The following is a 14,387-nucleotide window of genomic DNA, read 5'->3' on the forward strand; positions in this document are numbered from 1 at the left end:
TAACCTACAAAAATGTTTATATACATTTGTGAACATAACAGAAGCAGAAGCAGAAATAATTTCGTACATAGTACTCGTAAAAGCACCAACACCAGCAACAAATCGAACAAAAACATTTCATATAAAAACGACGACGAAAGAGGAAACGCAAAGCTGTTGAGAGTTTTTGTGCTGCTACATAGTACGGTCGGTCGTACATCCCATTTGTTGAACTGGCTGTTGCCTCTGACTGTTCGCCAAACATTCGACTGGCTGGCAGACTGGCTTGTTTGGTTTAGTAAGCAGCGGCCCGGTATACTGTGCATGTTGCTGTTGCCACAGAGAAGGGTGCAGGGTATATGGTGCGGTCGGCAACTTTAGTGTGTAAATTCGTTTGAATGTGGGAATGAAACTCAACAACAATGCTTTGGTGGAGTAGAGAAAGGTAACAAGCAACAAGGGAGGGTAGCAGTGCCGGCAGCATAGCACTAAACCGAGGCGAAACCCACGGCTGCAAATAGAAAATGAAACGAAAAAATCTAGAAAAAAACTTTTATTGTTGCTGGGTCTTGAATTTTTCTTCTTACGGTTTGGAATATAAATATTTTTTTCGTGCTGTTGGGATTTTGTATTTCGTTGAATTACGAAAAAGAGAAAGAATAGCAAATGAGTCTTACAGCTGCGAACAGCAAGTTGTGAGCTGCTCGTAACGAGGGTTAATAGCAGCAAACAGACCATCACGCAGTGGTTCGAAAAGTGGAATTTTATGGAAAAAATCGATCATTTTCTCTATTTAGGGTACATAATTTGATAATTTCTTCTTCGAGTGAGAAAGAAGCCACATCCTATGCTGTACCTATATCAAACACCATTAAGGTCAGACTATGCGAAAGTAGTAGGTTCTCACGTGAATCCCCGATTTTCAATTTACATTAAGAAAAGGCGCTCTCATTTTCTGCAGTAAGAGTTTCATACTATTTATTTTAGGTTAGGTTGAAAAATCCACGCCTGTTCTTGAAAAAAAAATTTCTTATTATTGTACAATAAATGCCAACTTCGCTCTAAGAGGAGCTGTTAAAAATGAGGTACATACATATCTGTGCTCTCTCTGACTGTGCAGCCAGGCGTGATCCTTAACCTTTGAGCCGTCATCACTTTTCTCCAACTTTACGACTTTGTCGCATAGCATCAGTTCTTCACGGCACTCCACAAAAAAAGTTTAACGGCGCCAAATCGTAGCTTCGAGGTGACTTCGACCAGAAGGCTGATAACACGATTACCGAATTTAGTGCTCCAGATCGATCGGGGCATGGGCTGAGGGGCATAGTGTGTCATCTTACTGAAAGCAAAGCTTGTCCAACCCATGTCTTCAATTTGCGGCCCCAAAAAATCCTTTATCATGCCTCTGTAGAGCTCACCGTTGACCAAAATGGTGTTTCCAGCAGTCTTTAAAAAACAAAAACAAAAAAATTGGTCGCTGATAACACCGCCAACACTGAGTATGCGATAGGTTCTCAACAAACACGTGTTGTAGAGGTTTTGTTTGTTAACAAAGCCACGGGTATGAAAATGCGTTTCGTCAGACAAGATGATTTTGATTTATTTTCAATAAACGCACTGTTAAAAAAACGCTCTATGGACCACCCTATATATACACATACATACACACATATATGGCCTTTTCATAATGATCCGGTGGTGAAATATATTTCTCTGTTCAAAATTGTATTTATTTTCTTCATTAAAAAATTGTTTCAGCTAACTCGTTTAACCTAACTCAAAAGTGTAGGTAGACCATCCATAGACCACTGTTCGCCTCAAAGGCCACACTATGCTACGATATACTATGAACGAAAGTCGAATGTTGTACGGGTATGTTGAAAGTTGGACACTTGTGTGTGGGTATGCTATGCAGAAAGTAAAAGAGTGCACACATGTGTAACCCAGTAGCAAATGGTAGTAGCTAGGGAATGAGTTTGTAAGAACCAAAGTGGCCTAAAAATTGAATTATGTTTTTGTTTTTAATTTTCATGCTATTGTGATTTCGTAAGCTTCACTGAGGAATATTGAAATTAATTCATTAACGATGGCGAGTCAATCGTCTCACTCATCAAAACTAAAACGAAAGTGAAGTTGAGAATGGTCCTTCTACCATCCAAGAATTTTAATGTAAAAAAAAAATTTTGTTTTTAATTTTAATAGTTTAAAAAATGCCACTCAAGTTGACCCTCGCGAAAAATTGGACCTGGACGGTGTTATCCATTTTGGCTCTTCTATTTACATATCTGAAATACAAAAAAAAAAAAAAAAATATTAATCAGTATGACTGTAGCTGTGTCCCGTACTAGAATAAAAAAAAATGTACAAAATGGCGCGGTTTTGAATTTAACACTCTAAAAATCAGGGGTTTTCAGTTTTTTAATGAAAACAAAACGAAATAATTGTAATTATGATATGATACTAGTACAGGCGATAGCCATTGCTGTTGTGAACAACATATTAAAATTTCAGACGATTCGGTTGAATAGGATTTTTTTTGGCAACACCTGGCTGAAAAAAGTAGTTTTGCGATAATTGAGTTTTAAGTGTTGAGAATGGCCGCGTAACGAATCTGACTCTACCTGCTAAAACGGCTGTAGAATCGATAATACTGGGAATATCCTTCCGAAAATTTGACAGTATTTTTTTAAAAGCCTATACTTTTGAAATATCAAAAACAAAAAAATCGATTTTTTGAAAATTCTAGACCACCGGGACCCCTTAAGTTAATGAGCAAGCACCGACCCTTATAGGAAGCAATTGAATCAATGAAATGCAGAGAACGCAAAGCGTAATGGTCAAAGTTTTTGTGGTCACGACTTAATAATTTAGAACAACTAATCTAATCGGAAGTAGGTATAAGAAAACAAGTTAAGAATAATAAACATAAAAACGCATGCTTATAATTAAATTAAATTTATTTTTTTACACCAAGCAACGGTGTTGTATAAACCAGATTGAATACTTGCAATTTGCAATGCAATCTTGCGTGCACCTTAAATCATCAGCACACAATAGAAAATTTGCGTTATTCAAACAGTTGGAAATGTCATTAAAAAAACAACGTTGACCTGGCCGCAGTTGTCGAATACATATTTATTAAAATATTTTAAAGAATCTACCCGAATGAAGCAACAGAAAGATTTAATATCAATAAGTGTTTCCACATGACCTTCACTAAAGCCTCAAATCTGATTGTCTCTACTTATACATTTTTATGCCCGTCTTTCCGCAGTAAATGCATTTTCGGATCTAGGTGTAGTTTTTGACTCATAGTTTGACACATTAGTTTCATTATACCTAAGACCTATTCCAACCTGGGTTTTCCGCAACGTTATACACGAGACTTTAAGGATCCTTATACTAGGAAAACGCGTTGTACTATTTATTCCTCAAGGATTGATGGAGTTTGACGCAGCTATGTCCAGTTTGTTCTGCAATCTCAATTGGGCCGGTTATATATTATTAATAATAAATAATAAAAGGCTTTCCTCATGGCGAATAAAACACTCACTGATATTTGTCTAAACCATCGTCTGTGGTATCACTGCCATGGTATCCAGATCTACTGGAACAAATAAGCTTTAATATTTCTTAAGAGTTTTGGCTCGTCCTTAAATTATGCACCCATGGGTTGAAATGTCCTGGGCCTAACAAAGAAAACACGTTTCAGCGATAACCTCTTCATGCGAGGGAAATTTCATACCTGCGAGTATTTTTATAGGTCTGCCAACAGCCAGTAGTCACTGGGAGCCAAATCTAGCGAATACGGTGGATGTAAGAGCAATTTATGTAGTTTTGCCATTGTTGTGATTGACTTGTGACACAGTGCGTTGTCTTGATGAACACATAACTTTTTTCCATATGTGGACGTTTCTTTGCAATTTCGGCCTTCAGTAACGCTATATATAATAATATTCACTCTTGATGGTATTTTCCTCCTCAAGATATTCGAAGAATATTACATCACGCACATCCCAAAATACCGAGGCCATAACCTTTCCAGCCGATTGTTGTGCTTTCGGGCGTTTTGGATGAAGTTCAACAGTTGCTATCCACTCAGATGACAATCGTTTTGATACCGGATTGAAGTGATGGATCCATGTTTCATCCATCGTAACATATCGACTCAAAAATTCTGGTTTATTACGTTTAAACACGGCAAACAATGCTCAGAATCACCAATGAGTTATTGTTTTTGGTCAACAGTAAGCAAATGCGGCATCCACTTTGCACAGATCTTTCTCATAGTTAAATGTTCATGTAATGTAAAGCTAATCTTTTGACATCTTTACGATGTCAGCTAACTCACACAACTTCATTTTTTGATCATTCAAAATGATTTGCGCATTTTTTTGATGTTTTCTAAAGTTACCGCCTCATTTGAACATCCACTGCGTTGTGCCTCATCGGTGTCCCTACGACCTCGTTTGATGCCAGCAAACAAACGTTTTACTGTTGCTCCCTTCATTACACTTTTCAAGCCATTGCTACGCTCCAACGGTATTTTGTCCCATCAACAAGCAGTGCAAATTTAAAACACGAAATTATTTTTGGTCCATTGAAAATAACAAAAGAAGCGTCACTCTTAGCACAATAACTAACGAACTAAAGAAGAGAATATCATGAAATTTTAACAGCTTTCTATTTAAGGTTAGTACTAACTGAAAAAAAGGTAAATGCAATAAAACTAGTGTCATCCATCTGTGCGTTAGGCCCGGGACTTTTCATCCTATGTGTAAGGTCTGTTAATCAACTTAAGAGAATTTTTAATAGTGTCGATCTTGAATTTGCTCTTTTACGTCTCTATTTTTTTATCTAAAATTGATTTAAAATACTTATCTTTCAATATTATATTTAAGCTATTTTATACCTCTAATCTGAAAGGTTTTAATAATTATAATGAAATACATTTTAAATTTAATTTTGTGTTTTGGTTTTTCTAAGTACTTGTTTTGTGGTATCAGTTTTTACCCTTTTTTAATGCTTTTCTGAGAGCCAGCTCGGAACCGCCTCTACTGTAGCTTAGATCTATTACCTGAATAAGAGTAAAATTTACCACATAAGGCATTATTTGGACATTCAAGCTTCTTAAAAGCAAGTTTGTCTTGCGGTCGTGCATAATCGTACGTATGTAACCCTTACTAAACGAAAAGACAGTCGCGTCAGCAGAAACGATTTTTTTATTTTATCGTTTCCTGATCATATCATAGCAATAACAAGTAATGCTTCGATTCTAAAACCTACTGGTTTCAACACTGAATTATTTTACTAGTGGGTACATGTGGACATATCCCCACGCATACACACACAAAAGAGCCCAGTTCGCCTAAGCGAAAATGTAGCATGCCAGTAGTCGCCGAATACGTATCGTTATTTCGTTAAATTCAGCATCGTGGCATCGCTGCATTGCTGGAATCGTCGAATACATATTTTCAGTTAGTAATCGTGTGTGAAGCAAAGAGTGTGATCCGTTTTTTCATTGCTGTAGTCAAGTTATTATTTTGATTTTTTTTTTCTGCAGACGCATCTCTGATAATTTGTATCTAATGGAAGTCTTACAGAAGATTAAAAGTGGTGAATATAAAATAATTCCAGGAATAGGTACCAGCGCCATTTGGAATTATTTCAACAGAATTGTATTTACTACGACTGAGCAAAATATACCATTTGTAATATGTAGTTATTGTGGAAAAATATTTAAGTTTGGAAAAGGTGCTAGCTCTTCAAATTTAAAAAAGCACAAATGCTACAAACGCCAAATTGCAGAAGAAAGTGACTCAGTTCTTGGTGCAAACGATCAATTAAGGCAAGAAGAGGCCAGCTCCTCAAATTTAAATAAGTCCAATTGCTGCAAACGCCAAAGTACAGAGGAAAGTGGATTAATCCCAATGAAGAAAAGGTTGCTGGTTGGTGTGAGTGACCAATTACAAGAAGAAGTTCTACACAATTATGTGAAATACATTTCTCGCGATCTACGACCATTCGACGCTGTGGATGATGATGGATTTAAGGAGTTTGCGCGATGCTTAATTGAAGTTGGTATAAAATTGGGGAAAACCCCGTTTTCAATAGATGATATTTTACCGCATTCCACAACTGTCAGTAGTAGACTTCAGAGCCTGCACATTGCCGAACGTGAAAAGTTTGTTGCTGATCTGCGACCTATTATTGAAAGAGGTTTGTAAATGTTTAAGGATATTCTATATGTGGTTATATAGTACGAAAGTTTCTTAGCTAGATATTATTATAACTGAAACCGAAAACATATACATTAATATATTCCTTAGGCGATTGCGCAGCCACAATAGATTTGTGGACAGATAGCAAAAAACACCAGAGCTTCATTGCTTTTACCGTGCATTATCTTGATACTGACTGGAAATTTCAAAGGTATGTGGAATTTAACAGCTGATTGGGAACTGATCACCGAAATCGTTAAAGTTGTATTCGTTATTAGATAGTAAACTCAGTAAACATTTCGTAAAGTTTGAACTCTCCTTGGCTGTTCTTTTCCGTTTGTATGGGGTATTTCTTTAGCTGCTTGAGAACTATCGATATCCATAACTATGGTTTAACAGCTGAGAATGGCAAACTGTATCAACATTTCTGTTCAGTAAAGTTTGACAAGTCATCATGAATCGTTTAACGCCACAACAACGCTTCCAAATTGTGGAAATTTACTTTAAAAAAATTTCAAAAAGCACTTCGTCCATTTTACTCTACACGCTCGCGGCATCATCGGCCCTTACTTCTTTCGAAATGAGAAAGGAGCTGCTCTTACGCATGCTGACTGATTTTTTGTTTCCAAAAATTAATCAGCTAAATATCAACAATATTTGGTACTGACAATACAGCGCAACTTGCCACACCGCGCCCTTAACAATCGTTTTATTAGACTGATCGACTGTACATTAGGGCGGGTCGACTTAAAAATCGCTCATTGCTCTGTAAAAATCGTATTCTAGAGATCAAAATAAGAAACTTTGCCGAAGGAACCATACCTCTAAAACGAATTCTGATGTCCCCCAATTTGGGTCGAACGAAAAATCCCACTTTGACCCATTTAGAGTGCTCCAACTGCGTCCAAATGTATGACCGACCCCCACTAACTTTGGACGGCTGATCCACCCATGCCAGTGGCACACCCTCTGGAACTCCACTAGGGGGTTCCCCATACAATCATTTCAAAATATCACCATTTTTGGCCTTTACATGGGAAAAGAAACTAAAAAGTTCAACCCAAATTGGTAGACATCAGAATTCGTTCTAGAGGTATGGTTCCTTCGGCAAAGTTTCTTATTTTGATCCCTAGAATATGATTTTCACAGAGCAATGGGCGATTTTTTTTCCTCCTCACAAAAGACACTAAAAGTTCGACTTAAATTGGGGGACATCAGAATTCGGTTTAGAGGTATGGTTCCTTCGGCAAAGTTTCTTATTTTGATCCCTAGAATATGATTTTCACAGAGCAATGGGCGATTTTTTTGACTCCCCACAAATCCCCCCGGCCTACTGTACATGGCCCAGTCGTTGCCGCGATGGACATATCGCACCCTAAATACAAAAGGGTCACAACTTAAAATGTACCATTTGCTCAAATATGAACGAGACGTTATCAATAAAACGGTCCGCGGACGACAAAATTGGCAAGAATAAATTTTTTTTTTGGTAGTACTGTTATAAGCTTACATGGCAAATTTCAGCGTGATATGTCACATAGTTTGTTTTCTGTGCTACTGTAAACAAGTCAAGCTCGAGAGTGGAAAATTTTGAGTTGTGACCCTTTTGTATTTAGGGTGCGATATGTCCGATATTATATCCAGAAATGAAATGACATGAAATTATCTGCCAGATTATAATAAAAAGAGTTTATTCCAACAATATATTTACATATATTTTTCATTTTAAGTTCTTAAGCTCTTAAAAAAATACCCCATATTAACAAAAGGAATAATTGTGTCTGGTTGGTGTTCCATTTAATATTGAAAGAATAAATAGTATGCCGCGAAAAAATGAGAAGTCTAAAATCTCTAAATATTTGGTAGCCAATGCAGTGGAGTTGAATGAAGCAAAACGAAGTATCTCCTGTCATCACACATAGCGCATTCGCACCTTAGTAACCCCCTGCCTGTTGGCAGTTATAAATTTGGAAAAGTAGAAGACTTAATCTATTTGGGAACCAGTATTAAGATCGATAGTATTGTCAGCTTTGAAATTCAATGGAGAGTGTCTCTTGCCAATAAGTGATATTTTGGACTAAGCAGGCAATTGAGTAGTTAATTCGAATAAAAATCTCACTTTATAAGTCTCTCATCATACCTGTTCTGTTAAGCGATGACAACACCTGATGCGACGGCCCTTCGCAGATAAAGATTCTGCGCCGAGGCGAATATCGTTGGTGTTGAAGCGACGAGCTGTACAGGTGTACGCAGACGTAGACTTAGTCCAACGATTTCAGATTCAATGGCTTCGCTGGCTAGGCCATGTCATATGAATGGACACAAATGCACCAGCTCCGAAAGTATTCGATGTAATGACCGAAGGTGGTAGTAGAGGAAGAGGTAGACCTCCACTGCGTTAGAAGGACCAATTGGAGATAGGCTTGGCTTCAATTGGCATTTCTAATTGACACGTGAAAGAAATGACCGGCGTGCTTTGGTAAACTCTTCGACATTCGCGTAGGCGATTACTGCGGTAATAAAGAAGAAGAGGAATGCAATAGAGAGAATTCCAATGATTGTAGGTGGCTTATAAAGTAAAATGTAATATTATATTAGCTTACTTATTTTTCTATTATTTTTATTGGGTTTACACGTTTTCTTGTCTGCTTTTGAATACTCATTGAAATTGTATTAAAGGGTCGCTTAAAAGATTAGCCCGGGTGCTGTCTTAAACTAAATGATGTAAAAATTTAGATTCTTTCAAGTTTCACTATTTTTATTCAAAATACGGCTCTTAGCAATTATATGTGAACAATGACATCAATTAAACCCCATCCACCATGAGCACGTCTACAGGTAAAATCCGCCAAACAGTTATTCGTGAATGCCTATGTACTTGTTGAGAACGTCGAGATGTCGTTGTTGACGATTGTTCAGCAACATTTTGCGCTGCATTAGGAATATTCTCAATAGAACGTCCAGTTTTTGGTCTACCAGTCGTTTTTCTATCCTCGGCAGCACCAGTTACTTGAAATTTCGACACCAACCTTTGAATTGTCGACTCATTCGGACGATTAATTTCTCCAAAAAATGACCAATTTACCAATATGTTCTTCTTAAGATCGAACATTTTCATAACAAACTGGTATTTAAACGTTAGTAATGAGTATCACTATGCTATGGGGAAATGGCAACTGTTTTCCAAATGGAAATTTTTGCCATCCTGAAAGTACCCGAATGGATAATCGAGAGGAGATGGAGCGGGAAACAGATTGAAGTTTTCAGTGACAGTCAGGCTGCACTGAGGGCCCTGGAGAACGCGAAGCAAACCTCGAAGATTGTCGCAAAACAGAGCAGGTTTATACCTATAAATGTTCCAGGACACTCCGGTGTTCAAGGAAACGTGATTGCCGATGAATTGACCAGCCGTGGATCAGCGGTTCCCCCATAGTCACTAGAGCCAATAATTCGAATCAACTCCGCAGGAATAATGAATTAGATCAGCGTTTATGTATGCAATTTACATAAAGAGCGATGGTTCAGTCTAGAACTCTGCAGAATTGCGAAGTGTTTTGTGACAAGTCCGAATAGAAAACTGTCAAACTTTCTACTAAAACTTGGAAGGAAAGGTTTTCGATTGATGTTCCGTATTATTACAGGACACGAGCAATGGGGTCAGCATATGAACACCATTGGAATCATTGAGGACCCGATGTGCCTGTCGTACTTGGAGGAGGCGGATAGCACTGAGCACTTTCGTTGTGAGTGTCCTGTCTTTGCTAGAGCACGGCTACGAGTTTTGGATTCCGATGTCGTGAGAATGAGTAATATTCATTCTCTAAAACTGGGGGATATTTATAAATTTGCCAAAGAATCTGGAAAGTTCCCACAGGACTAACTACCTTTGTCTCTGTCTCTATTCTTTCCTTTCTCTTTCTTTGATACTTTTCTCCTTTCCTCCTTGACTATCTACCCTCTTTCCACAGCTCTAAATACAATGTGCTTTTTATCCCGAGTGTTTTAGGAGCCACCAAATCTCTTGGTGCTCCTTGCCGCGACCTATTAAAATTTCAGTTTCAATTTCGATATCTAGGCGTCGTATTTCTTAGGCCCTTCATTTTAAAATAAATTTACTAGAAATACATTTATTGTAAACTTACTTATTATTTCTATATCTTGATATCAGCTGGTGTGTTAACAAATTTCGTTAGAATATTCTTTACAACAATAGCAGTTCTGAGTTGGTTAACTCGTTCAAATTTTATTCGGTAAATCTGAAATTTTACAAAAAGAAAACACTCGTAGACGGCAGAAGTTAACGAATGACGAATACAACTTTATTGAGCTCCGTGTGAAACCCACTAATATTCACTTATGTTTTCTTGTCTCTCTAGCCGGATTTTGTTCGCTACTGAATACGAATATTATGATGAGAATGAGGGCACAACAAATAATACTGCGGAAAATATTATTGGTGCCATTGGAGACAAATTCGAAGAACTGCACCTTGAAAAAGACTTGTTAAAACAGATAACTTTTACCACGGACCAGAAACCAAATATTATAGAAGCTTGCCATAACTATTCGCGAATTAACTGTGTGGCCGATGTGCTCAACCTCATCTTGAAGCATACATTCGACAAAGAAACACTTAAAAGTTGTGCGCCTAATGTTTTTAAACTGATCACAACAGGCAAGTCTCTTGTGAAATATCTGGAATTGGTAGAAGTGGAAACAAGCGTGAAGCAAGAGTGCTGCTTTAGATGGAATACTCAATTCGACATGCTGTGCGCTATACACAAAAATTTCAATGTTATTGAAGAAATTTTGGAGACATCTTGGTATCATTTGACGAAAATTGAGAAAGATTTACAGAGAGTAATAAACATTTTGGAACCATTCAAAAGCGCATCGTTGATATTAGAAGAGGAAAATAATGCGACAATACATTTAGTGTTATTACACATGCACATACTTAAAGAAAAACTGTTGAAACTGCTGAATGAGAAAAGTAATAATGGAATCCCAGCGATAGTTGAGAACTGCTTACAAAATATTTTTAACGAAAAATTTTGCCCGGACAAAATTCATAAAATTGCCGCCTTTTTATGGCCGGAATATAAACAATTAAGATATTTAACTGAACTTGAGCGTGAGGAAGTGTATAACTTAGTGAAGGTAGAACTGATCAAAATGGCATCTTCAGAAATTCCTCAAGGTGTTTCAGTTACAAGCGTGAAAATGGAGTCTTCTAACTCTGATGATATTTTATCGAAGTATAAAGATGTTCCATTGATGGCGAACAATACCTCCGAAAACCAAATAAATCTACAAATTGAGATGTACAAAAATTCGTGTTATCCCGAAAGTAATACTTTGAACTGGTGGCGGCTTCATGGAGATGAATTCCCTTTGCTAGCAAAACTAGCGCGACAAATTTTATGCATTCCAGCATCGACAGCCAGAAGTGAAAGGTGCTTTCGTACGGCAAAACGAATTTCAGCGGAGAGAAAAACGAGGATCGAGGCCGAAAATTTGGAAGCTATTTTATTTTTACATTCCCAACAAAAACAGCAGGAAATAATATTTTAGGTTTTCATTTATTTATCATTATTATTAAAATGCTAAATTTTATTGGTAAAACCAAATTAGTTAATGTTTAAATAAACCAGAACGTTTGAGAAAACTCAACAGCTCCAACAAATTCTTAAGACTTGCTATTGACGATGCCTATTATTTACTATTCGATTATTCGTGAACTCGCACTCGTACTCGCACACTTTTGCATCCTGCTGCTCGTTAGGTGAGTAATTTTACTCGTACTCCCACGATAACGTACTGGTGCAGTGCGCTCTTGCACACCTAACGGTGGAAAAAATATTTGAGGAAGCTATACCAAGAGCAGAACCGAAAACATAATAACCAAATTATAAATGAGCATAAAAAATTGGGAAAGAAAAGTAGAATTGAGAGAGAAAGAAAACTGACAAGAAAAAAGCGTACAAAATATGTCAAATACTTTCCACAGGGGCGTGAGCGCGTTTGTAGATAAGCAAAGGCAGCAATAGCGGCAGATGACAGAGGGTTGCGGCTGTTGAATGCAGCTGCAGACTGCAATCAGGGTTGCTTTGGATTGCAAAATTCCGTGAATGTTGCTTGGCTGGCTGCTTCTTCTGTTTTGTTACACAAGTTGAGAGCGTCCGATGATGATGATGACGATTCTAGTTAAGCTGTTCGCATGAACAAAGTTGTACGCATGGTAATTGTGGGAAAATTGAGCGCTCAGTATACATATGTAGAACTAGTCGTAAAGTGTAAAACATATCTAGGCAAGTACGTATAAGCAAGTAAGCAGAGAACTTCAGCGAATCGTAGAATTGTAGCGGGGCATTTAAAAGTGGTAAAAGTGGGAGTACTTTACGGTTTAATGCATTTTAGTTTTGAAAAGGAATAGTTTCGTATCATAACCCTCAACAGACATCCTTATTTTTTGTGAAATAACTAATGTCATGTGGTGGCCGCCGTAGCCGAATGGGTTGGTGCGTGACTACCATTCGGAATTCACACAGAGAACGTAGGTTCGAATCTCGGTGAAACACCAAAATTAAGAAGAACATTTTTCTAATAACGGTCGCCCCTCAGCAGGCAATGGAAAACCTCCGAGGGTATTTCTGCCATGAAAAAGCTTCTCATAAAAAAGGTCTGCCGTTCGGAGTCGGCTTGAAACTGTAGGTCCCTCCATTTGTGGAACAACATCAAGGCGCACACCACAAATAGGAGAAGGAGCTCGGTCAAACACCCAAAAAGGGTGTACACGCCAATTATATATATATATGTATGTATATATATATATATATATTTATATATATAACTAATGTAATGTAACTAATAAAAAATTTTTGTTTTCAAACAGAATATTAAAGGTTAGTGTACAATTTATAGTTCCTTTTTTTAATTTTCTCACATTTTGTGTATTAAGAACTACATACGAGTCCAACATCCTTGACATCGAAGTTCATGTACTCCAGTAAGTATGTTTAACATTTAGGTGAACGCCGTAGCCGAATGAGTTGGTGCATGACTACCATTGGTAAGGGCAAAGGTTCGAAACCGCGGGTGGTCGCTCCTTGGCAAACCTCCGAGTGCATTTTTGCTATGGAAACCTGTTAAAAACGAGCCGCCGTTTGGAGGCGACGTAAAACATTTGTCGAAAACATTCAGATGCACATCTCGGACCACGGCCAACCAGCCAATAAAGCGTTTAAATGCCAATTATGTATATAGCAGCCGCCCGTTCCTCCTAAATGGTGATCAAATTGAGAACGTTGACACCTTTAGCTACTTGGATTGTATCATTGCCGCTGAAGAAACTACATAGACGTTATCGCCAGAATAAATAAAGCGAACGGCACAGCTTCGAGCTATCTGGTCTTCGAGCATCCTCAGCGTACATACAAAAGTACGGATCTTTGAGACAAATGTACTCTTGTATGGATCGGAAACCTGGATCGAAAACAAAATTCAAAGCTGTGTGAACAGATGTTTACGCAGGTTATTGAATATCTGGTGGTCCAACACCATATGTAACGACAACCTATGCGAGAGGTGCACAATCCAGTCGGTAGCTTACATGATAAAACTGCGAAAATGGAGGTGGATTGGGCATACGCTTCGCAAGGAGGCAAATGAAATCTGTCGTCAAGCTGTGTATTAGAATCCACAAGATGCGCGCAAGGTAGGCCGTCCAAAAATATCTTGGAGGAGAACTGTCTGGAAGGAAGTTGAAAAGTCAGGGAAAACTTAGAACAAATTCAAGCTTCTTGCAAAAAATAGAATCAGGCGGAGGCCCTATGCTCCGACGAATTGGCGTTTCAGCGTCTTCTTCAACACTTCGCACCATCGCTTCGGATTCAAAAAGTCGATTTTTTTACTGCAATCGATAGATATATTATAGGAGAATATGCCCTCAAAATTTTATAGCGGAATTCAAAGTGATTTCGGAGTTACAGGCCTGTGTGTGAGTATACTGTCTACCTTCTGAAAACTTTGAAACACGTTTTCTCAAAACCATGTTTTTGAAAATGGCGTGTAAGATTTAAAAAAAACGACGAAGGTATCGTTTCAAACCGATAATCTATATAAAGATAATTAAAATGCGCAACTAATTAACTAACAAAATATAAAAAAAAATCATTTTTTAATGTT

The 14,387-nt window shown here is 37.7% G+C and overlaps 1 protein-coding gene across 1 annotated transcript; it reads left to right on the forward strand.

Annotated features, from left to right (window-relative positions):
* The first annotated feature begins 5,452 nt into the window (after positions 1-5,452).
* Positions 5,453-11,877, forward strand: LOC129235646 (E3 SUMO-protein ligase ZBED1-like). Its single transcript, XM_054869591.1, has 3 exons — positions 5,453-6,198; positions 6,309-6,411; positions 10,577-11,877. Exons 1-3 carry the CDS (start codon positions 5,568-5,570, stop codon positions 11,772-11,774), a joined length of 1,932 nt encoding a protein of 643 aa, XP_054725566.1. The 5' UTR covers positions 5,453-5,567; the 3' UTR covers positions 11,775-11,877.
* Positions 11,878-14,387: the final 2,510 nt, after the last annotated feature.

This window comes from Anastrepha obliqua, chromosome 1 (assembly GCF_027943255.1).
Source record: "Anastrepha obliqua isolate idAnaObli1 chromosome 1, idAnaObli1_1.0, whole genome shotgun sequence".
NCBI classification, from domain to species: domain Eukaryota; kingdom Metazoa; phylum Arthropoda; class Insecta; order Diptera; family Tephritidae; genus Anastrepha; species Anastrepha obliqua.

Coding starts and splice junctions, on each gene's coding strand:
- LOC129235646 (XM_054869591.1), top strand. CDS start 5,568: ATGGAAGTCTTACAGAAGATTAAAAGTGGTGAATATAAAATAATTCCA. Junction 6,199..6,308: donor GCGACCTATTATTGAAAGAG/GTTTGTAAATGT, acceptor TATATTCCTTAG/GCGATTGCGCAGCCACAATA. Junction 6,412..10,576: donor ACTGACTGGAAATTTCAAAG/GTATGTGGAATT, acceptor TTGTCTCTCTAG/CCGGATTTTGTTCGCTACTG.